General features: G+C 42.3%; 3 protein-coding genes and 1 long non-coding RNA gene across 12 annotated transcripts in view; 3 read left to right on the forward strand and 1 right to left on the reverse strand.

Annotated features, from left to right (window-relative positions):
- The first annotated feature begins 181 nt into the window (after positions 1 to 181).
- On the forward strand, positions 182 to 2,079 carry LOC148386159 (ependymin-1-like). Its single transcript, XM_088397745.1, has 6 exons — positions 182 to 819; positions 904 to 935; positions 1,027 to 1,164; positions 1,233 to 1,419; positions 1,614 to 1,695; positions 1,770 to 2,079. The coding sequence occupies exons 1-6, from the start codon at positions 744 to 746 to the stop codon at positions 1,894 to 1,896; spliced, it is 642 nt and encodes a 213-aa protein (XP_088253871.1). The 5' UTR covers positions 182 to 743; the 3' UTR covers positions 1,897 to 2,079.
- A 1,094-nt stretch (positions 2,080 to 3,173) lies between these two features.
- thoc2 (THO complex 2) lies at positions 3,174 to 16,243 on the forward strand. 5 transcript variants are annotated; one of them, XM_088397719.1, is made up of 39 exons: positions 3,174 to 3,375; positions 4,579 to 4,634; positions 4,717 to 4,808; positions 4,896 to 4,947; positions 5,040 to 5,110; positions 5,298 to 5,419; positions 5,520 to 5,653; positions 5,741 to 5,901; positions 5,970 to 6,062; positions 6,269 to 6,424; positions 6,565 to 6,737; positions 6,825 to 7,020; positions 7,095 to 7,133; positions 7,229 to 7,359; positions 7,497 to 7,598; positions 7,744 to 7,828; positions 8,131 to 8,224; positions 8,333 to 8,413; positions 8,523 to 8,619; positions 8,702 to 8,819; positions 8,912 to 9,091; positions 9,191 to 9,355; positions 9,457 to 9,732; positions 9,868 to 10,009; positions 10,092 to 10,249; positions 10,420 to 10,548; positions 10,637 to 10,768; positions 10,862 to 11,046; positions 11,483 to 11,658; positions 11,759 to 11,858; positions 11,951 to 12,330; positions 12,411 to 12,469; positions 13,962 to 13,997; positions 14,494 to 14,625; positions 14,700 to 14,766; positions 14,846 to 15,000; positions 15,077 to 15,153; positions 15,343 to 15,389; positions 15,474 to 16,243. In XM_088397719.1, exons 1-38 carry the CDS (start codon positions 3,200 to 3,202, stop codon positions 15,368 to 15,370), a joined length of 4,806 nt encoding a protein of 1,601 aa, XP_088253845.1. In that variant the 5' UTR covers positions 3,174 to 3,199; the 3' UTR covers positions 15,371 to 15,389; positions 15,474 to 16,243. The 5 variants fall into 5 exon arrangements, 4 of the variants coding, with proteins under 4 accessions (XP_088253845.1, XP_088253846.1, XP_088253848.1 ...); XM_088397720.1 differs by having other exon boundaries at positions 15,077 to 15,152; positions 15,348 to 15,389; XM_088397722.1 differs by having other exon boundaries at positions 14,858 to 15,000.
- A 179-nt stretch (positions 16,244 to 16,422) lies between these two features.
- The window catches only part of gria3a (glutamate receptor, ionotropic, AMPA 3a), a 28,068-nt gene continuing 20,896 nt past the window's right edge, over positions 16,423 to 23,594 (reverse strand). Inside the window, exons 13-16 of one of the 5 annotated variants that reach the window (XM_088397726.1) lie at positions 23,283 to 23,530; positions 20,161 to 20,275; positions 18,959 to 19,208; positions 16,423 to 18,876 (exon numbers count right to left, since the gene is read on the reverse strand). In XM_088397726.1, the coding sequence (XP_088253852.1) occupies positions 18,963 to 19,208; positions 20,161 to 20,275; positions 23,283 to 23,530 (609 nt within the window). In that variant the 3' untranslated portion in view covers positions 16,423 to 18,876; positions 18,959 to 18,962. Of the gene's footprint in view, positions 18,877 to 18,958; positions 20,276 to 22,296; positions 22,412 to 23,282; positions 23,531 to 23,594 lie in introns of those variants that run through there. The other 4 variants (XM_088397725.1, XR_015862915.1, XM_088397727.1 and 1 more) reach the window with 4 other exon arrangements.
- LOC148386162 (uncharacterized) lies at positions 16,745 to 20,768 on the forward strand. Its single transcript, XR_015862916.1, has 3 exons — positions 16,745 to 16,880; positions 17,641 to 17,748; positions 20,034 to 20,768. It is a non-coding gene; the product is annotated as an uncharacterized LOC148386162 (long non-coding RNA).

Below are 23,594 nucleotides of genomic sequence, written 5' to 3' on the forward strand. Positions count from 1 at the left end.
ATCATTTGGCATTCATTAAGATGCAAAAAACGTACGCAATCGTGTTTTTGTCACTAAAACTTGACCCAAAAAAAAGTGTACAGGCTTTTTTTGCCAGGGACAAGGAACAAGGAGCACAATGTTAACTGAATAACAAACGACAGCTGCACCAACTTTGGACAACAACACATTCAAGAATAACAAATGATCGCTTCACAAACTTTGCACAACAAAACATTCCTGACCTAACTTGTGCTGTTGGTGGGCTGTAAATGGCGCTCGTCTTGCCAAACTTCCTTTTATCGATTAAACGTTGAAGGTTAAATCACAACTTTAAAAGCCGCATACTATTTAATCATGTCCATCTATACAATTTTGATGCCACAAGGGTTATATGAGCTCAATTCTATCACACTTGAAGTCTCATTGACAAGTAACCAGTGCTAACAATCAAAATCCAGAGCCAGTACGGCAAAGTTTCCTTTACTAATCAAAAATCAGGATATTCAAAAAGTGCAAGATGCAATAAAACACCAGAGAACAGCTGAGTAAATGAAGCAAAGAAAAGAAATGGAACAAATCTTTTTTGAAAAAGGTCACCTCCTGCCAGAACAAAGCAGGGGGGCTTGTTTTGAAAGCTGGCTATTTGACGTCATCTCGGGCTTCGCTACGTCCCTTTAAAAGCTGCTCGGGCAGTGCAGGGAAGGCAGTCTCATTTTTGACCATCCTTTCCGACTCACACTGCTTTTGGACTGGGGAGAAAAATGTACGCCGCGGTTCTGCTGTTTGTCTTCATGTGCTGGACTGCAAGTGCCCACGCAGACCAGCATCAGCCTTGTCGTAAGAATTTCATTGCACATATTTCCATTTTGCATTGTGTGACACGTGAGTATTGTAACTGAAAAGGAAACAAATGTCTTTCAGGTTCACCCAATATGACAGGATTACTTTCTGTGGTGAGTGATACTCCTTTAATTCCAAGAAAAATTTCTTTGAAAGCACTAAATTATGTTTTTTCTCTCAATGTGTGCTTCTGGATGAGACCAGATGGGAACGATGGGTGACGTGAGAGCAGTTGGAGTGTTCACATATGACTCGATGCATAAGAAACTCCGGTTCCAATCCAATTCAAGCCTTCCCATGAATGTAACCTTGGATCTGGATCTCTTGGTGTTTTTTGAGGAGGTAATGACTTTGTCTCCCCAGCCAGTCAATTTGTGTTCTTGAATTTGTCTCACTCTTGTATGTACCAGGGGATATTATACAAGATCGACAGCAAAAACCAGAGCTGCGAGAAGAAGTCACTGCAATCCAAAAAGCACCCTTTCGCTATTCCCAACGATGCAACTTACATTTCCACCATGACCTCGGGAAGCACCTTTATTGAGGGGGAAGGCCTGAAATTTCAAATATGGACAATCCCAACACCGGGCTATAAAAGTAAGGACAACACAGAACTGACACACAACATTAACTCATTGATTGCCATTAACAAGAATAGATGCCAAACATCACTTTCTACAAGTTAACTAACATTACTAATACACAAACACAATTCTTATTTGTTTTAACCTGGGTTGTTCAAAATGGCTTCAATACAGTTTCAATTCATGATAACTTTTTTTTTTTTTAAGGCCAAAGCGTCATGTGTGCAACCATGGGGTGTTTACCTCTTAGTACAATTTACACGACGGACTCCTCCATGTTTATCTACAGGTATGGCTACATGTTTTGAAGCATATTTGGCTTCAATTTAATGTCTCCTCATTGTTCTTTTTTTTTTTCCTCAGCAACTTGAATATTGAACTGGATATCAAGGACCCAGATCTTCTTGTGGTGCCTCCCTTTTGCCATGGATTGCATGTGGAGGAGACACCAGAAGGCACAGTGTATGGTTTCTATGAAGAATTCCTTTAAATAGAGGAAATAATTGCAGAGAAGTGTGCCCCGTCAGATCCCTTCACTTCCTCTCATGTGCGACCTTAATACTTTGCATGAAACTGCTATCTATGCATTACAAATGTTTTCCCTTGTAAAGGGAGAAATGACATATATCATATAATTAATAACTACTCATAATTAAAAACTACTTTCACATCAGTCTTGCTTACAAAACTCTTTAAAATTAATGGAACAACAAACACAAGTGGTTTCACTAGACTTAGCTTTTTTTTTTTTTTAGGGAGAATGCAATTAATTGCATTGATTGGATTGTTCAATATGCTGCTCTCTGTCTTCATTTAATAAAACATGAAAAAAAGTTTTGGGTAGTTTTTCCCTTTTCCTCCGTCAATCCCTCGATTTATCTCGCGAAATCTGTAAATATTTGTCTGTTCACATTTTTATTTACAAGAACTCAACCAATATAAAATAAATATCAAGAAATGAATATATAAAATACCTGTAGATAAACATGTATTTTTTTTAATCCAAAATAGTAATTCATTCTTATTTCTGTATTTGTAATTAATCCATGCATATGAACAATACAGATATGCTTATACTTCATTGATTACATAAGCATACAATCATATCGCATATATACATTAATCAAATAAAGGAAACAGATGTATTGAAGTTATATAATCAAGTTATATCATCATTTCAAACAACTATATTCAAGCCATATAATTTTTTTAAGCAAGTATACATTTTTGATATGTAGTTGAACAACTTTTAAAGAAAAAGTTTTATTAACCTCACGACTTGACATTTATTTTTTCTTAACATATAATGGGGTGAAATTTGACTAATCTGATATGAGTTTTATTTATGTGAATATGTTTGTCCTTAGAAGAAAATGATAATTAATTAGTAATGGTTGATACGAGGCGGATGGCGATTGGGGTGCCCTCGCCTCCTATACAATAAAATGTTCCAACAGTAGCATATATGCAAAGAAATAGTTTTAAGTAATCCAAATGTTTGCTACCCATGTTTATCAATATGTATGTTTTTGTGTGAATATTACATTTGTGTTACTATTCGCTTTTGACCTGGTGTCATTAGGTCTATTATTTGGTGTATCTTGAACAGTTAACAACACGAAAACGAGAAGAAAAAGCACCGTCACGACATATACTGCACTTGAGTTTTTTAATTTAATCAAACCTCCAATTAAGTACGCGTTATCTACGTTTTTACTTGAAGTTACAGTTCGTCTTTGTAGCACTGAGCGGGAGTCTTTGTGAGAGAGGCGCTCCACCTTCGACGTCCCGCCATGCATCTGTGTGCTAGCAGCAGTAGCATCGGAGTGCTAGGCTCGCTAGCTCACCGTAGCTCCGCACATTTGACCCTGCCGACGAAGACATCAAGCCGCTGTGGATGGAAGATGGCGACACTTATCCTCCCTGGCGAATGGGTCAAAAATTGGGAGAAATCGGGAAAACACGATTTGTAAGTGGTCCGAGTTCAAGACAGTTTATAAAATAAGCCCGTACTGTAGACTTGATATCGCTCTAACTATATAATTGTGTTGTTAGCTGCCTGAACAGTCGTTCAAGTGCAGCTTAATGCTAGTTAGCGTACAGTTTGCCAACCGCTATTAAATAAATTTTGCTTTTTGCAGACGTAAAATGGGCAGTGTAACGGGGCTATTCTTTGCCCATGTAATGGGGGTGGTAATTAACATTGGTGGATTTTAGCTAAGAATATCGGAATGTTTGCCATTTCCTTAATAGCTTATGAAATTGTTAGCACGATGGCTAGTGAAGCTAGGCTAACTAGCATCCATGCAGCCCCATATCGCATTTTTTGCAATTTAGAATACAATTTGTAGGACTTTGAAGACATATAGTTGATGACAGTAGTTAGTTTAGTATTAGTACCAGCATATCAGTTTTAACATCGTTGTATAAAACAATTTAGTCACCGTCTATAACCCGGTGGAGGGAACGACGGAGCTTGACACGATGCTAGCAAATTAGCAACAATGTGCTGTTGCTCGATGACGATTCCATGTGACACGTTTAATTTCACATTAACATATTGAATCGAGTTAAATGCAAGATAACTAATCGACGCAATGCAAACGTCGACGAGATAATCGAAAATATAGGTAACTCTTAATATCCTTAGGAGTACCTAGCATTTGCCTACAGTAGCCTGTTGTACCTATTGGAATATATTCAACGCAAACATTCAAAATGTTGATAAACAATCGTTGAAGCAGCCACTAATAAGGATGGTCAAAACCGTCCGTAAATGAGTTAAGTGCGCGTTAATTTTGTTGCACATTAACTCAAATTATTTTGGACGGTGTGGGCCTCTTGAAAATAAAGGCCAGAAATTGCTAAAAAAGAAAAAAAAATGCGATTGCTAAAATGCTGTGATTTTAATCTCCTCCGCCTTGGTTTTGCTTCTACATGCTAACCACACGGTAGACAAAAAGCAGACATTAAGCATTACAGTTCAGTATAAATAATGCATCATGGTTACGTAGATCACCATACTATTTTTACACCTTACGTAGTCACATCTACCATCAGCATGCTTGGCACCTTGTAAATTGATGAACATCAATTTGCAGTAGTCTGTTAACAAGATTATCATTTGACATTCAACAAAATGTGACTGGTCAATTTTGTTTTCCCTCCCTAGTGTACAACTCTGCAAAGGACTAACAGAGAAAATAGATCATGGATGTCAGATAAAAGGTAACTTTTTTTCTTCATCATCCCAAATCTTCATTTTCTGGTGCTAGTACCATAACCTTGTCTTGTGTGTTGAACCACTCAGATATCCAGTCGGCCTTATATGAGCTCTGCTGGCAAGTTGTACAGGGCAACCTCAAGTTGGACCTTGTCGCCAGCGTCCTTGGAGAGATGATGGTATTTTATATTTTTCCTAATCAACACGTCTTTTCGATCATGGGTGTCATTTTCTCAGTTAATATATTTTTTTTTTTTTGCTCGCAGGAACTCAGAGAAGACATGCCATCAATTTTAGCTGATGTCTTTAGTGTCCTCGGTACTGTTCGATAAATATTAATAATAAAGCAAGCATGACTTAAGCACAGAATTGAGACGGTTTGTAATTATATATTTGTTTCCCTCTCACAGATTTAGAGACTGTTGCACTGGAGGAAAAACACAAGCGTGACCATTACATCCAATTAGTGGGAGCATGTCTGGTAAGAGTTCTTTTTTTCTTTGAGTATGATAGAATATTGGTTTACATGATGATGCTAGAAATGAGCAGTGGTTTGATAAGTGTGAGGCCAACTTCCCCTTTGGGGTTGCTTCCTGCTAATCCAATTGAAGATTTTTTAATAGGCAAAAAGCAATGAAGTAGGAACATAACAAACTGCCATTTTTCAGATTTTTCTCCCAGAGGCCATTTTGAAGGAGCGTCTGGATCCAGAAACCCTTGAATCTCTCGGACTTATCAAACAAGCCCATCAATTCAATCAGAAGATCGTGAAAATCAAGACCAAATTATTGTAAGTTGGGTGCACATATTTGAGGAATGTATTTTCTTTTTTTTTTTTTCTTTTATTGAAACTGTACTTATTCTGCTTAATGTTTGCTGATTCTTCTTAGTTACAAGCAACAGAAGTTCAACTTGCTGAGGGAGGAAAATGAGGGCTATGCCAAACTAATCACAGAGCTTGGCCAAGACCTGTCCGGCAACATCACCAGTCACATTGTACTGGAAAGCATCAAGTCTCTCATAGGTAAACATCACACTTTTCTTTTCCCCTTTATGCAGGAAGTTTGTTACAAGTTTGTTACATTCATGCCCCTCCTCCTCTTGCCAACAGGATGTTTCAATTTGGATCCTAACCGTGTTCTGGACATAATCCTGGAGGTGTATGAAAGTCGATCAGATCAAGATGAGTTCTTCTTGTCCCTCATCAAGTCCTACATGTGCGAGGCACTCACTCTCTGCCACATCCTTGGCTTTAAATTCAAATTTTATCAGGTAAAAAAACCACAAAGCGCAATTAATTTTGTCATACGATTGATTTATTCTAACTTTTTTGTTTTCAGGAACCAAATGAGGAAACTCCCAAGTCATTATACCACATTGCTGCTGCCCTACTACATCATAACCTGATAGAATTGGAAGATCTCTATGTACATGTAAGGAAAGTCAACTTCAATAGTACAATTATCATGCTTTTTTTGTATTAAGCGAATTATATTAAACGTGAAATTCTGGACTATTGTAATCCATTATATTTCAACATTCCTAAATTCATCACACATTAGTATTCATAATAAGGAAGTTTTAGAACTCATTACTTAAAACCTATTGTGGACCTCTTGTCTTCCCTCTGTCATTCCAGCTTTTACCGCTAGATGCCGCCATTGTTGAGGAACACAAGCTAGTTATTTCAGAGGCCAAACAGATTGCTCGCAAATTGGTTATGGTTGTGGTGCCTTCCGATAAAAGTGAAGACAAAGAAAAAGAGAAGGAAAAGGAGGACGAGAAGATTGAGCAGGTATTGAACGCTAGCCTTTGAATTATTGTTGGTTGTTGTTTTTTTCAGTGGCATTCAGCTATCTGTTGAGTACTTTGTATATTTGCCAGTGACATGTTTCAGTAAAGTAATAATAGGACAAACTCCTTGTGCACTCGTAGCCACCTGATAACCAGAAGCTTGGTCTGCTGGAAGCACTTCTCAGGATTGGGGACTGGCACCATGCACAGAGTATAATGGACCAGATGCCTTCCTTCTATGCTACTTCTCATAAGTTCATTGCACTAGCACTCTGTCAGCTGTTACACCTCACAGTGGATCCTCTGTACCGAGGGTATGATTCCTCTCGCTCGTGTCAAGTTAACTTGATTTCTGGAAGAGATGGTAGTCAACGTGTGTGCATTTCCCCTGTTTTTCCCAGGGTTGGCCTCCCGAAAGGCGCACGGGGATGTGTGATGCATCCACTAAAGAACAAGCGGGCCCCTAAGCCAGCTGAGAGTTTCGAGGACTTGCGCAGGGAAGCGTTCAGCATGCTCGGCTACCTAGGACCTCACCTCGCGCATGACCCCATCCTCTTCGCCAAGATTGTGCGACTGGGCAAGGCATTCATGAAAGAGGTATGCCATTGCATCCGGACTTGCCTGTACGTTACTTTGACAAAGGCACCCATTGCTTGTCCTTTGTTTTGCAGTACCAGAACAGCGAAGGCTCGGATGTCAAAGACAAAATGGTTTGTATGAAAATTTGCTTCTAATTGCGCTTTCATAGGAGAATGTGCTGTATGTTTTCGGCATTAATCATCTGCTCACTGTTTATTGGTCCCAGGAAACACTATTGAGTTGTTTCCTGAGCATTGCAGACCAGGTGCTCCTCCCTTCCCTCTCGCTGATGGAGTGTAATGCGTGCATGTCTGAGGAGCTCTGGGGCTTCTTTAAGCTCTTTCCCTACCATCACAGGTGAGTCGCACGCACACACATCACTTCTTTTGTTATGCTGGGGAGTGAGGTGTCAGAACCCCTCTTGTGCAGTCTGACCAATTTCAGTTGAAGTGTTTATTGAAAATCCTCTTTTTTTTTTTTTTTTTTTTTGCCAGGTACCGCCTGTATGGACAGTGGAAAAATGAAACTTATTCCAGCCACCCCCTGCTGGTCAAAGTTAAAGCTCATACTGTGGAAGGGGCTCGTTATATTATGAAGTAAGTCACTTTTTAATGGAGTATTAGTGATATGGTAAATTTTCCTTTAGTGCGACCGTGTTGTCATTAATAGTGACGACGTCCTCTGGAATGTCTTATGTGGTTTCATGTGATTTACTTTTTATCTTGTTTTTTCCCCCCCTAGGCGCTTGACCAAAGAGAACGTGAAACAATCTGGAAGGCAGATTGGCAAACTAACCCACAGCAACCCCACCATTGTTTTTGATTATGTAAGCATCATTTATTATTATTATTTATTTTAATTTGCATTGTTTACATTGAATTACTGCAAAGGCAGTCAGTCGCATTTGAGGCGGAAGCGTATCATTTGAACTTGCAACTCTGTGACAGTAAGAAACTAAAATATGTTCTATAAAATTCTCAACAAATCAATTGATTTGCACTTCACTGGTATATGATGAGTAAAATGTGAATGGTTAAAGTTGATAGTAGAGAAAATGTTTTTGTAGATCTGTATTTAATGGTTATTGATATCCATCTGGTGTTGTCCTGACGTTGGTTCTCTTATCAGATGCTGTCACAGATCCAGTGGTATGATAACCTCATTGTTCCAGTGGTGGATTCTTTGAAATACCTCACATCCCTCAACTACGATGTCTTGGCCTGTATCCTCCTACTCTTTTTCTCGTTGGCACTTTCTTTGTGGTGTAGATAGTAGCTTGTGCATATCTAGGTTATTCGCCTGTGTGTTTCTCTTAACCCCAAATGTTCAGATTGCATTGTGGAAGCTCTGGCCAATCCCGAGAAGGAGAAGATGAAGCATGACGACACCACAATCTCATCGTGGCTACAAAGTATGAGTCTTAAGATGGCACGACCGCACTGTCCCTATATATCAATTAATTGGAGAGAAACTGTTTGGTGTTTGACTACCTAACACTCCTTTTCCATTTGTCAAACAAGGCCTGGCAAGTCTGTGTGGAGCTGTGTTCAGGAAATATCCAATCGACTTGGCCGGCCTCCTTCAGTATGTCACCAATCAACTCAAAGCAGGAAAAAGGTCAGTTTTATGAAAGTCCATTGCTCCTCGCCTTAGTTTGCATTTATTTTTGTACTCTTCTTATATTGGTTTCTTTTTCCAGTTTTGACCTGTTGATCCTCAAGGAAGTGGTGCAGAAAATGGCCGGCATCGAGGTTACGGATGAAATGACATCAGAGCAGCTCGAAGCTATGACAGGAGGGGAACAACTCAAAGCTGAGGTTAGTGACTCATTTACGTTTGTCAGCTTCGTGTCTGGCTTTGCCAGTATTTGTCGTAATGGTTGTGATAACCCCCCGCATTGTGCCCGCAGGGTGGCTACTTTGGTCAGATTAGGAACACAAAGAAGTCATCGCAACGGCTTAAGGATGCTCTGCTTGATCATGAACTAGCCCTGCCGCTTTGTGTACTCATGGTCCAGCAAAGAAATGGTGTGGTTTTCCTAGAAAGTGGAGACAAAGATCTCAAACTAGTCGGCCACCTGTATGACCAGGTATGTGCGCTTGCTTACTGCTTGTCACTGAGACTGAATTTGTGCTTGCACGTGCACAAAATGACCTTTTATTTTCAACCGTCATATGTTTTCCTGCAGTGTCATGACACACTGGTGCAGTTTGGTGGCTTCTTAGCCTCCAATCTCAGCACAGAGGACTACATCAAGCGCGTTCCCCCCATTGACGTCCTTTGTAACCAGTTCCATACGCCACACGACGCTGCCTTCTTTCTTTCTCGCCCAATGTACGCCCATCAAATATTGGTGAGTAGACATGCTTGCCGTGAGAGGGATTTTTTTTTTTTTAATCCATTTGACTCAAGACAGTACGAGATGATCTGCTCCCCTCTCTTCCCTCCTCTCAGTCCAAGTACGATGAGCTGAAGAAGACAGAGAAAGGTAACAGGCAGCAGCAGAAGGTGCAGAAGTACGTGGCGGCGTGCGAGCAAGTCATGGCGCCGGTGCACGAGGCGGTGATGTCCCTCCATCCAGCCCGGGTTTGGGAAGACCTCCGCCCCCAGTTCTACGCCACCTTTTGGTCGCTCACCATGTACGACCTCGCCGTGCCCCACGCCGCCTACGAGCGTGAAATCAACAAGCTCAAGGCCCAGATCAAGGCCATTGATGAGAATCCAGAAACGGTGAGTCGTTGGCTCGCCACATCAAACTACTGTATTGGCAGTTTACATTTCTTTATGCAGTCATGTATGTATAAATTCTAGAACGTAAAGCATTTGTTTTAATTGTTGCAATATTGGGCTCTCCTTCCACCACAGCCTATGAATAAAAAAAAGAAAGAGAAGGAACGCTGCACTGCACTCCAGGAAAAGCTGCAGGAGGAGGAGAAAAAGCAACTCGAGCACGTCCAGAGGGTGCTCCACCGCCTCAAACTGGAGAAAGACAAGTGGCTGATGACCAGTGAGTGTTCTGGATTGCAGCCTCTGCTGTGTGTCTGTGTTGCCCGTCTTTAAGAATACAACCTCCACACATTTTTCATCAGAATCTACCAAGAATGAGACCATCACCAAGTTCCTGCAGCTCTGTCTGTTCCCCCGCTGCATCTTCTCCTCCATCGACGCCGTTTACTGCGCCCGCTTTGTCGAGCTGGTTCACCAGCAGATGACGCCCAACTTCTGCACTCTTCTGTGCTACGACAGGGTAAGTCAGTCCTTTGGACATGCAACTGTACCTACTAAACCTGTAGTTTACAAAATCCCATTGATTTCAAAACATGCACATATACAAATAATTCCGTCCCGTAATTCACTGGTGCGCGTGGCTGCGTTTTATTTGCCCAAGCATCTACAATGTGCCGATTTGCTCCACAGGTTTTCTCAGCCATCATTTACACTGTGGCCAGTTGTACAGAGAACGAGTCGCACCGATATGGCCGCTTCCTCTGCTGCATGCTCGAGACGGTGACTCGCTGGCATAGCGATCGCGCCGTCTATGAGAAGGTAGAAAATGGTTCCCTTCATACATGTGTATAAAGCCAGCTAGCTGAACATGACTTCAATCTCTGTCAACTCTTGTCTTGTGGTCCAGGAATGTGGCAATTACCCCGGTTTCCTGACTATTTTGCGAGCGTCGGGATTTGACGGAGGCCAACAAGCCAATCCGCTGGATTATGAGAACTTCAGGCATGTGGTGCACAAATGGCATTACATGCTGACAAAGGTAAGCCACCATAGATTAGGCTATTCGACTCTTGCCATGATCACTAGCAGAACAGCGTCGTTAATGTCTTCCCGTTTCTCATTTCTCCTCTAGGCTTCAGTTCACTGCCTGGAGACGGGAGATTACACTCACATCCGAAACATCCTTATCGTTCTCATCAAAATCCTACCATGTTATCCCAAGGTTTTGAATCTGGGCCAAGCGCTGGAGTACCGTGTCCACAAGATCTGCGTTAAGGAGAAGGAGAAGAGGCCAGATCTCTATGCCTTAGCCATGGGGTAACATAGCATTGTGTGCAGTTGAGCGCTCTGCGGAGCTTGAAATTTCAGTACCATGAGGTTACTTGGAGGGGGTGACGTGGACCTTTAATTTGGCTTGAAGAAACACAAATTTCATGGACGTTGCACCATAACCGATATTGAAATAACTAAAGTCGTTTTTTCCCCACACCAATCAGTTTAAATAATATTTGGATTCAACAACGGTAAAAAAAAAAAAAAAAAAGGTTCCCGGGGGACACAAATGCTCTGGAAGCAAGATAGACACATTTTGAGAGTGTAATATATAAAGTGTACTATTTGATGTTTCGTATTGGACCGCCACTCTAATGAAACCGAGATCACTTTGTCTTTTCTTAATGCGGGGCAGCCTAAAGGGTCTGTGTCTTCCATCTCTTCCATGTGAAACCTTTTAATAACCTTTCACATCTTGCAGTTATTCAGGTCGGTTGAAAAGCCAGAAGGTGCGCATGGTCCCTGAGAATGAGTTTCACCACAAAGAGCCACCAGCGCGCAATGCGACTCCTGCTGGTCAGCAGAATGGACCAGGCAGCACAGGCAAGCCTGCAACAGCCATGATGAAGGGAGACGACGGGTTGTCAGATGATGCTGGTGAGTGACTGGAAAATTGGCTTGACTCTGATGAGAGCAGTGCTCGGATAGCCCGCCCTGGAATAAGGTGGTCAAAACACTCTGGCTTGTTTATCTACAGATCGGGGAAAGGATAAAAGTCAGACCAGCAAGCCAGTAAACAAAGCCAACAGTGCAGCAGCTAAAGTAACCACCAGCAACGGGAACGGTGCTCTTAACAGGTGAGTGCCCCCACACCTCATCCACGTTGACTGCGGTGTCAAATCCAAAGATATCAAATACTAATCCAAATGTCTTCTCTACTCCTTGGCAGCAAAACCATAAAAGAGCGAGACGACAAGGAGAAGAGTGGCAAGGAGAAAAAAGAGAAAAGGGAAAAGACGCCCGCCAGCACTCCTGAAACAAAGGCGGAGGCTCGCAGAGAAAAGCTGAGAGAAGAGAGAGCAGGCAAGGATGAGCGGGCGCTTCGCGAGGGTAAGGAGAAGACACCCAAGGCAGACCGAGACAAAGTCAAGGCTGAGGAGAAGATGAAAGATGACAAGGCCAAAGCCGGCAACGGGGAGTCCGTGGAGCCTTCCAGGGAGCGCGATGCCATCAAGGAGTCCAAGAGCAAGGAGAAAGGAGACAGGGGCGCTGTGGCCGGCTCGCGCAAGTCACCAGTTCCCAGATCGGAGTCAGCCGATACTGAGAGGGGTAAGGGGTCTTTCCGCTGAGCTCTGCCGCATTCCATGAATGAATCCTTCAAGCTGTAACAAATCGACTTTTCGTTCCAGATCACAAAAGACGAAAGCTCGACAGTCACTCTTCTCCATCCCACTCGTCGTCTGTTAAGGTTAGTATGGCTTGAGGAAGGCTGTGCCCATTCCTTCTCTATCTGCCGGAGCGTTCCCCGCCGTTGCGCATTGCAGCACCCCTGAAGATCACCAAGGAGAGTTTCCCCAAACGCAGCCTGCATGCCATCTGGAAAGCCCCACTCAATCCAGGAGGGCTGGAAAGCTTTCTGTGGACACTGGCAGAATATTTTTTCCCCCCAAGATTTGGGAGAAGGACTTAGCAAAGAAAAATTGTAAATATTAAGTATTTTCATAGTGAAATATGTGTCTATTTTCCTACTGATGGAAGTGATCAGCGTGCCTTGGAAAGAAAACGCCTTTTTGTATGCATTTCTATTATGCTGTTGGAATTTTTTCAAAGAGTTTTTTTTTTTTTTACTTTGGAGGAAATGGCTTGGCAATTTATTTTTTTCACCCCCACCAACCTGAGAGTTTGCAACGTTTCTCCTTTTTTTGGGCAAGCCGAGAAGATTTCAACTACAATGAAAGCACATCGCTTCCTGCCCTGCCCCCTTCGTCATTGCCAAATCCAGCAGAGAGCGGGATGTTGTTCTGCTGACAGAGTGCCTCTTTGCTGGGGCTGATTCATCAGCCCCCCTGCCCCCTCTGATCGCTGTATGATCAAACCCCCCCCCTCCATTTGCGAGCTGCAAGTCATTTGGTCCCGACGGCCTCTGCGGCGCTGCCTCGATGACGACCGCCGCCGACATCTGCTACCTCCCGGCAAGCGTTCCACGGAGCCACCGGCAGCTGAGCTCAACAGAGATGATGAATGTCACGGTGTTGAATCAGCCCAAAAATGCTGCGGGAAGTAAGCCTGCCTCGACAACAAAGACAGGCTGCAGCCGTGAGGGAACATCTGGAGCTTTGCCCAATCTGCGGGGAGCTTGCGATAGGTCTATATTTAACCCTGCGCCCGAGAAATAGGCTCCCTGTGTCATATCCTGAACTGTAAGTGACAGCTACAGTTATCTCTGTAGGGACGTAGTCTCACACACAGACACACATGTAGACTGATTTTTCTTGCACACACACAGATGCGGAGGAATTTACCGTATGCACACGCCCGTTATCACCGCTAGCACTTTTGATGTACAGTTTTCTTATATATAATATTTATGATCTGACTTCCATCGTATGCTACCTCAGATGCCAGGCATGTCTGCATAACTGACACTAGCTGTTAGTGAATACATGCTCAGGGTTTTCTATCAAGTCTTTACATTCCACATGCTGAGCCAATGATCTCTCCTCTATGTGCTAACCATGTGAAAGCCTAAGTCCCCCCCCCCCCCCGAAGGTCAGAGGTCAAGGGAGCAGATCGTCGTTGGTCCTGCCGGCCAGGCCCCCACCTCCCTCCCTCACACTCCCCCTCCCTCGCCCCGACACCTTCCAAATCCAATCTTCCGACTCTCTACTGCTGTCTGAAAAGCTCCTCCCGAACCTCCCACCCTCCCTCAGCTCATCTGTCATCTCCATTCATCCCCACAGGACAATAGCAACGAGCCCAAGGAGTCCACGTCCAAGGTTTGCATCTCACCTGCTACTTCCGTTGCGCTCGCTTCACCATGATTAGTGTCGGAGCGCGCTGCGGTTTGTTCGTGACATTACAGCAAGTAGCGAGACGATAGACAAAATGAAATATTGAACACTGAAAACATTCAGCAGAAAAGCACCAATAATTTTTCAAACCGAATAGAAAATGAAAGTCTTATTGCACTGAGACTTCCATTAACTTTTTTATGATAAAATTCTAAACTACGGCCAGTGGGCAGCTTTAACGCCTCCCGTTGTGTTTCGGCCCTCTCTTGTTGCTAAGTAACCAAGTGACTCGCCTCTCACCACTACAGCGACCTCACTCAGAAGAGCACATACCGTATTGCTCCTGTTACCATGACGCCCGGGCGTAGTGGTAGGGAGTTGTGACAAAGCGAGGGTCACTCTTGTCTTGCCATCTCTTTGGACACGGTTCACAAAACTCTGCTCTTTGTTTTCCTTTGTCTGGGTCTAATTGTCATTGCAGCACCACCTCACCTACAATTCACTAGCGCGGTCCAAAAGCAGAGAGAGGGAGCTGGACAAGATCGATTCCGAGAACGCACTTCTCCGATGCAAAGAGAAGAAAGAAGAAAAGGAGCGCAAAGAGAGGAAGAGAGTGAGTATCCTCAATTGACAAGAAAGTTTGACCCATGTTTGCCGACTGACTTTTTTTTTTTTTTTGTCTGCCAGGACCTCGGCTTAGGTGAACGCGAGGTCAGCCTCGAACCCAAACGCAGAAAGGATGAGAACGGAACCAGTAAGTTGTGGCAATGCTCTTCAAAGTCAAAGGAGAAACCTGCCTGCCAAACTATGTAGAAGTAAGTGACAATGAAAAGTTCTCTCCTCAGACGCCTCGAAAAACAGCCAGTGCGAGAGCCCTTGCGACTCGCCGCTCTCGGCGGAGAGAGAGAAGAGCAAACGGTCCAAATCCTCCAGCAAAGAGAAGGGCGACTCCGTCAAGCCCGAACGAACCTCCACCGGAGGAAAAAAGGTTACTTGTGCCTCCTTTTATTTACCTTAAGCGATTCAAACGATTTCAATTGATTTGAAACGGGTTGTTTTTGCAGGAATCCCGACGCGATAAGGAGAGGTCTGAAAAGAAAGAGAAGAGGGACAGCAGCGGAGGAAAGGAAGACAAAAAACAATATCCTTAGCGCCTTGCGTTAACCGCCTCGGCGTGCGTCTGCGCTTACTCGCAAGACCGTTTCCGACTTTTTCTTGCTTGTGTTCCCCGATCTTGTCAAGTCACATCTGGAATCTCCATCTTTTGTTTGGTACATTTCTCTGCTTGCGTTTTTTTTTTTTTTTTTTTTTGGGCCTTAACGTTCACCACCCATAAGTCCTCCGACAAGCACAGATAATGTGCGCCGATCAGGCAAGGTAGGAAGCGTTCTTTAGAACGACAACAAACTACATGGTCGACACTTGTTGACGTCCTCTGTCTTCCCTCTGTCCACGTTTCAGACCTGGAAAAGTCTGGCTTTTTATCCACAAGAATTCAACGCCTCCATTTGTGCTTTGCTGACTTTATGGCCAACCTCCATTCCGACCTGTTTTTTTTTTTTGTTTTTGATTAAATGCCCTCCCCCACGCTGTTCGCTGGATTCGTAACTTTTTGTAACCTGCGGAAAACAAGTTGGAATATGTTTTTCCATATATTTTCAATGTGAGCAAACTCTTTTGCCCTGTTGACAATGTTGATATTTTGTGACGTCGACGTAGGAAATGACTTTTGTAGCATTTGGATTGAGTGGTCTCATGCTTGAAAATGTCTTTTTTTTTTGTTTGGTTGTTTAAACATCTTCAACCCTTGCTTTCATCCATTTTATTGATGTTAATACGCTTACCATAACCTCATATCCCGCTGAGAATTTTATTTATTTAGCTCCACCTTTTAATCTCTGTTAGACAATAGAATACGTGATTAAAAAAAAAAAAAAAGGACCATTTTGTATATTGTGTATTATAATAAAGGAGATAACATAAACTTCACGTTTTTTTCCTCCATATTTTGTATCACACAGTGTTCCTTTTGTGGATGCATTAATCAGGTTTTACATAATTTATTTGGAAAAAAAAAAAGAGTTGATTTTTAAATAGAATTGTACATCATAAATGCAGGAAAGTTTGTTCTCCAAAATGGAAGCTGCTTTGGAGATTTTATCTGCTGTACTCATTGGTTGTTTTTCTTTTGTATTTTTAAAACAGACAAAATAAATAGTTTTCTTATAGTGTGTCACTTGTATGGTCTCTTCATTTGCCATTCTATTGTTAATCTTGTTGGTTATTTCATGTTGATTTTTGTTTGTAGAATAACAGTTTAATCATACAATTTTAGTCACTACAAATGCTCTTGCTAGCAATATTTCCAAATTGTTATTTTTGTCCATGTGGTTAACAACAAAACAGAAGATGAATACAAACTGGTTTTTATTAAGGAAACGTAGTAAAATGCCTTCTGACTTTTTCTCAGATGCCCATTGCGTCCATGCATGCAGCTTTCATGTTTGCGGTACAAATGATTAAAAAAAAAACCTCAGTCAAAAACTACTGGCCATTTGCTTAGCTTCCATGTATAGTAGGGATGGTAAAATTGAAGAAACAAAAATTAGTGACTTGCAACATCTTCCAAGTTGTTCATATTTTAAATAAATCAAAGCCCTGGCCACCCTCGGTGCCACCCCGCTGAAGATGGCCATGTTTACACATACGGCACTGCACTGCCGGAGCATTTCTGAAACTCTAATTTCCCAACGCACGCGAATGCATCCTCAGCACTTTGGCAGTTCATTGGATGGTTCCAAACAGCGCGGATGGTCAGAGACGCAAACAGCAGCATCAGCAAAGAGGAGCATTTTATGCTCTTAGTATGTATGTACGTCTTAAATTGTTAAATTGAAATTAACCAAAGGAATGTAACGTGTAAGTAAAGAAGGCGCTGGACTGCTTATCTTAGTTTTTATGTGACTGTCGTGTTCAGGTGACTGACTTCCGCCCATGGAGACGCTGAAGTGCAACAATCGTGAAAGTCCTTGTTTAAAGCACCAGAATTAGATGCAGTTGAGTTACCGCAAAATAAGTTCTGATAAGTCTGTTTAAAGTATCAACAGACATTTTAGCAGCAATTCACTTCACTATTAACAACGGAAGTAGTTTTAGTGTTTACACACTCATGGTAACTAACTAACTGCAGTCGTTTATCGCGGATAATTGGTTCCAAAAACCACCCGCGATAAGTGAAATTCGCGAAGCACGGTCACCAACAAGAAGTACTGGGCAGGCTAACGAGTTAGCGGAAAGATGCTATTTCGCGATCGTGCTAACACGCAAAATCGGACTTCTAAAGGAATGTAAACGAACATTTGGAGCAATACTAGATTGTCCTAAAGGTTAGACACGTTTCCTCAATTTAGAAGTTTCCTTTTGACTTTTAATGTTTTTTTTAATTTGGAAAAAAAATGTAGAGAAGCCCCAATAAAGGAAACGCGAAGTAGCGAGGGGTCACTGTATATCCAACATAAATGAAGTTCTATGACGTTTTGCTTAACATATGTGGTTTAACCAGACTTTTTGTGGTTAATAAGTAGGGAAGAATGAGCCAGAAATGTGACGTCTCCCACTTTTTCTAAAGAAACAGGTGCAGAGCAGAAGCAGCTGTGATAGCATTCAACTTTCAGGAGCTGGACAAGGAAGTCGAGGAGATGAACAAACACAAGAATGAAGAATGTTTCACCAGCAGGTAAGAGCAGAGGCAGTAAATTCAAATTGTGCATGTGTTTTTTTAAATGCAGTAGGCCGTGTGATATGTTTTATGCCAAAATGCTATAAACTGCTATGAAATTTAATAATTCAGCTTAGGAACAGCATGTAAGTTTTTTAAAATAAATGATGCACTTTTGTAAATGTTTGAGATTGTACAGTTGACCATCAACCCCCCCCCCCCCCACACACACACACACACACACACACTCCTCACATCCCCACCTGACCTTTTTTTACTCTCCCTTGGCCACCCCAATGAAAAGTTTCTAGCCCCACCACTGTACACAGAATGACCTCCTCCACCTAAAACAAGCCCAAATATTCAAAGAAACTACCCCAAATTCTTCATTCACATGTGTACAAAGCGTAAACTGTAAACCCAGTTAAGCATTTTGGAATATCACGTCAGGAATCAACTCAAATTGTCTTCAAAGTACTGCATGGCACTAAGTGAACCCCAAAGTTTTGGCAGTTGGAGCAAATGTGGCTAAATGCAGTCCTTTAGCTTTCCATTCACTTACTTAAGAAAAATAATACCAGGGAGGATGTCCTTGTTAGGACACAGAAAAAAAATCTTAAACCTTACTTGACGCTAGTCTTCAATATTATGACACTAAAAAGTCTTAATAGTAAAACAGGAGAATGACTTCACCAAATATAACAGTTATACAACGTAAAATTTCACCACAAAATATGTCAGCGGTCACCAACATGGTGTGCCACCTCTAAAAATTCAGTAGCTCACCAGTCATGGAACATTGTGATTTCCTAGGAATGTTGTCATTTGAAAATGCTCACACTAACATCATCGGTATCTTGTCTTCATCTCGCATATAAAAGTCAACATCTCCAGCGTTCCACTCTTGATTCCACACGTTTAATTTCAAGTGAGTGTCAATTGCCCCGATGCAGAATGCTCCGTAAGGCACTACGAGAGGAAAGGGAACCCCGAGAAGTCCTGCGGCGTCACAGCCGTGTGTTTTTTTTTTTTTTTTTTTGTGACGGGCCTCGCAAAACGCCTCCCATCGTCCGGCACGGCGATGGAGTGTCAAGGTCACGCACACACGGTGGTCCCGGATGGGAATTTGGCACCTTTTACTTTGCTCTGCAAAACACAAAAAGATACGCATTAAGTTTGAAAAACATATTTTGAAAAATGCTAATCGACGATCTGTGGCCATACGTACCCTTTTAGATTTTTACACTCTCCGTCCCGTACACATTGTAGCCTTCACGGTACGTGGCAAAATTCTGGCTGTTCACCGGAGGGGCTGGTTTAAAATGTTGGGCGTTCTTTGCCAGTTTAAGTCTTTTGGTCTCTTGCCGAGACTTGTAGCAAAACTCTATGAGCGCCACGGTCATAGCCAGGCCCAGCCCCCCCACCAGAATATAGAAGACTCCTGCCACATTGCTCAGGCTTAGTGCACTTGTCTTGTCCTGGGGGAGGTAAAGACCACCATTAAGGCTTTTTTTTTGGGAAGAGGCGAGGCTGCAAAGCATTCTGTCACACGCTAGCCGACTCTGACTAAAGCCCCTTCCGGAGGCCGATTAAGTAACAACTAAGAAGGTGAATGCAGACAAGTGGTAACTAACGGCTGCTTTATTCTAAAAGGAAGGCGGTCGTGGTCGTACAGGTCTACATGTGAAACCCTCATTGAACCCTTAAACTTACTCCATTTTGCTGCTATTAAACGCCAAACAATTATATTGAAAGCAATTTATGTGAGTTTCCCTATTTGGGATGTTAAACTGCGCTGCGCTTATTAAAAAAAAAAAAGTGCACTTAATTTATCGCAACTAAAGCTGTGACGTGATTATTTTAATAATGTGAATAATTTTGGTGACAGTGCAAATATGAGCCTAAAACTTTCTAATGGTATTCCAACTTGTAGCTGCAACATGACTTGTCTCATTAATTGGAGAAAATAAGAGCCGTCATCACACCTTTCAGTTGTTTCTTACTGAGCGTATTCAATTAGTCACGACTTTTTACTGAGACCATCCCGCGAGAAACTTGACTCTTAAGACACCCCTTCCAGGTGAAAGTGGCATTCAAAAGTCAGTTTGTGCGAAAACACCAATAAATTCCATTTCAATAGCAGCCTGGATGATTAAATAGCAGCAGGATGGTTTCATTCCAACGTTGCTTGATGGCATGAGTTCAAAAAAAGCCCCGCGGCGTGATCATGCTGTAACTGGACCGAGGAATCGTCAACTTGGACATGCATGAATCATGATCATCCACTACGTAATTGTGTGCAGGGTGAGGTCGATGTACAAATGTTTCCTGGTGAAGTTGCAGCTACGATGTCAGAGATGCAGATATGAGCGACTAGGCCACAATGCACTGTTTGGGGCAATCAGCATAAAAAGACCTGCAGCGACTGACCTTACTTCCCGAGTCCTTGGTTCCACATTCACCTTTATCGTACCACCATTTGTTTTTCAGCTTGTCTAAGATGCCTTGTTCACTGAGTTTCAATACGGCAAGGTTTACTGGAGTTCTTCACGTGGGAAATAACATAAATAACATTTGATTATGTTATTTTATGTTATTCAACTTTGTCAACTACTTGATACTGTGCAAAGCGATCACAAGTAGGGTGCTGGCCAAGACATGACAGATAGCAAGCGACACTAGATCGAGAAATAAAACGTCAGTACGCAGCTTACGAATGACCTGAGCCTCTATTTCAACCCGTAGCGTGCCAGACCCTACCCGTGTCGCTCCGAGTAATCGGCACACACTGACCACAGGGCTAACGTTTGCAGAGTGAGGAAGCGGCGCCTGCTGCTGCTGCCGTTTGGCTTCTGCAAATGACATGTCGTTTTAAAGTAGACGACTCTTTATTGCTGCGAACGAGCTGGATCAAACGGGAACCCTTTGTTGGCTAACGAATAAAGCTCTTGGAGGTTAATCAAAATGGAAAGGGTGTGACAACTATACATTAAAAATGAGAGATACTGGACCTAAGATGCACTCCAAAAAAAATAAAAATAAAAACAATATATACGTATATACATATATATATATATATATATGTATGTGTATATATATGTATGTGTATATATACGTACATATACAATGTTTATATGAGTATGTGTGTGTGTGTATATATATATGTATGTGTGTGTGTGTGTGTGTGTATACATACTATGTATGTGTATATATATGTATGTGTATATATATATATGTATATATATATATGTATGTGTGTGTGTATACATACTATGTATGTGTATATATATATATATATATATATATGTGTGTGCGTGTGTGTGTGTGTGTGTGTGTACATATCTATATATATGTATATATATATATATATATATATATATATATATACACACACTATATATATATATATATACACACACACACTATATATGTATAAATATATTTATATACAGTATATATGTGTATGTATATATATATAGTGTGTGTAAGTGTATATGTATACGTATCTGTATAATTGTACGCATATGTATTCTACATCCCTAGACATTAGTATAAGTGACAGCCATTACTATACTGCAAGTACGTAGAGTGAGACGGAGGTCACAAATGGCGTCCGCAGCTTAGCTAGTGTGTGTCCGAGCGACCGATGGAGGCGAGAGGAGACGGCTCGTTTGAATCCGTCCCCCTTGTGAGTATCCGTGTTCCGCTCAGCCGGGAAAGAGAGGATGACTCGGCTCATCTCCTCTTTCACAATTGAATTCTGCTGCAAGCTGAAAGAAAGGAAGTGAGTGGCACAGATGGATGCACGCTCTGACGATTGTGTACATTGGAGCAATGGAAATTTCCAGAAGAAAGTACTGTAAAAAGTTCAAAGCTGTCGGGGCATTTGTTGTTTATTTGTCAGTATAGGTGCACAATCATTTTGACAAGTTTAAATTTTGATATGTGCCACTTCATGGCGTAAAGTATGTCAAAATGATTGTTACAAACAACAAATTGCCGCTTCCAACTTTTAAACAGTACTGCTCTCCGACAAAGAAAGGAATAAAGAAGAAACTAGACAGGGTTGTGATGGTGTAAGAGACACAAACGAGGCCCCTGGTAACATCTTGTAGGGCTCCGCCACACGGGGGTGACCATTGAGAGACCGACGGAACGTTATTGGTCTCGTTAGAATTCTCACGTTTGCCTGTGATGCTTCATCCCCTCAAGACAACGCTGTTCCCTGAGCCTACACTATAGCGCCCACCAGGGGGCGCACGTTTAAGGCTTTTGAATAGCCAACCTTAACGAAGCTTTCACGTTGGCATGTGGTTAGAAAAAAAGCAGGCATTCCAAACGCTTCTTCCCGTCTTTCCTAGCCACACGCCAAACACGTTTTATTTCATCTTGGGAAATTAATTGTACTTTATTAGCCAAGGAAAGGGTTCCTGTTTGATCTCAGCGGCAGAAAATAAAGAGGAGTGAGAATCATATTCATCTCGGCCAAAGTTGACTTTGAAGTGACGTCAGCCTTGCCGATTACTCCGTTTTAGGACACCCGACTTTGGTGACATTGAGGCTGACCTTAGAGTCACCTCCCCCGCTGCCGCACTCTCCTTTGTCGTACCACCATTTGTTTTTCAATTTGTCCAAGAGGCCTTGCTCATTCAGTTTTAACACTGCCAGGTTAACAGCATTTCTTGAAACGATAAAACATAACTTGTAAGAAAAGGAACAGGTCCGTGAGAAATCTAATAGCGGGAATATTCATAGTAGTCGTGTTCAGAAATTCAGTAGGGGAGCACGGAAGGGACAAATTGGTGGAGAATTTGCACTTGTGTGGAAAAGTAAGAGGCATTTTGACATCCATACTTAGAGAGGTGGCGTGGAGAGTCACATTCTTTGTACGTACACGACTCACAGAAAGTTAGGGTTCAGGATGAACCTTCATTTTAAGCTCCTCTAAACTTTTCAATGCATGTTTGATGTTTCAGTGTTGTTGCGTAACTTGCTGTTGGCCAGATTTTTTTTTTTTAATTATGTGCACAAATGAATGTGGTTGGCCAGTCTTGACCTACTGTGAGTTTTGTTGGACGCATGCATTCAAAGCTTTGGAGTTAGCCTAAAATCAGTTTAATGCATTTCAGGTTCCTTTTGAAATTTCACCCGAAAGCCCAACCTCCCTAACTTTCTATGAGTCGTGTAAAGTGTGCGGGATGGGGACGACCGTTGTTTGATTAGCAGAAAGAAAGAAAAAAAAAACATTCAACATGCTGCTCAACATTCAGAAACTAGACTTGCATATGCACAAATAAAGAGAGATCATTTAGAGGTCAATTAGGAAGCAATGGCACACAAAAAAAAAACTAGTTGGGAGGGACGAACGGGAGACCAATGAAAGATGGCAAACAAAAAAATCTGCAAGAAATTGTAAGGAGCGAGAGACAGACAAAACACGAGATGGAAAAGATTCGTGAAGGGAAAGAGAATGAAGGAGTGTGACAAGGTGACATCAGGGTGGCTGGAATACTATAACAAGATGGAGTGCATTGTTATACTATCCCACCCACCCTAATGCGGAGCCTTTGGGTGTGGCCACGCCGTAGCCTTTCGAATCGAGGTTGCCGCCCACTTTCATGGTGTCGCACGGCTTCCGCTGCTCTATGTACTCATTCATGGTGGACTCCAGGAGAAAGGCAAACTTGCCCTTTGACTTTCGTACCCGAGACACCCCGTCAGGTGTTGTCTTGGCAAACACCGACGGCTCCGCCGATTTCATGTACGACCACATTTTCTCATAAACGGCTATTTTGGAGCGCTGCGTTTGGAGGGAAAGAGACACAAAACAGAGTTAGCTGATGTACAAGTGGTGTGAATATTCC

This window comes from Syngnathus floridae, chromosome 15 (genome assembly GCF_059516105.1).
Source record: "Syngnathus floridae isolate MCC-2025c chromosome 15, RoL_Sflo_1.0, whole genome shotgun sequence".
Classification (NCBI taxonomy): domain Eukaryota; kingdom Metazoa; phylum Chordata; class Actinopteri; order Syngnathiformes; family Syngnathidae; genus Syngnathus; species Syngnathus floridae.

Excerpts from the sequence above, each read along its gene's own strand:
- LOC148386159 (XM_088397745.1), top strand. The coding sequence starts at position 744 with ATGTACGCCGCGGTTCTGCTGTTTGTCTTCATGTGCTGGACTGCAAGT. Across the intron at positions 1,420-1,613 it reads CCCAACACCGGGCTATAAAA|GCCAAAGCGTCATGTGTGCA; the intron begins GTAAGGACAACA and ends TTTTTTTTTAAG. Across the intron at positions 1,696-1,769 it reads TCCTCCATGTTTATCTACAG|CAACTTGAATATTGAACTGG; the intron begins GTATGGCTACAT and ends TTTTTTCCTCAG.
- thoc2 (XM_088397719.1), top strand. The coding sequence starts at position 3,200 with ATGCATCTGTGTGCTAGCAGCAGTAGCATCGGAGTGCTAGGCTCGCTA. Across the intron at positions 7,599-7,743 it reads GGGGCTCGTTATATTATGAA|GCGCTTGACCAAAGAGAACG; the intron begins GTAAGTCACTTT and ends TTCCCCCCCTAG. Across the intron at positions 7,829-8,130 it reads CCACCATTGTTTTTGATTAT|ATGCTGTCACAGATCCAGTG; the intron begins GTAAGCATCATT and ends TTCTCTTATCAG.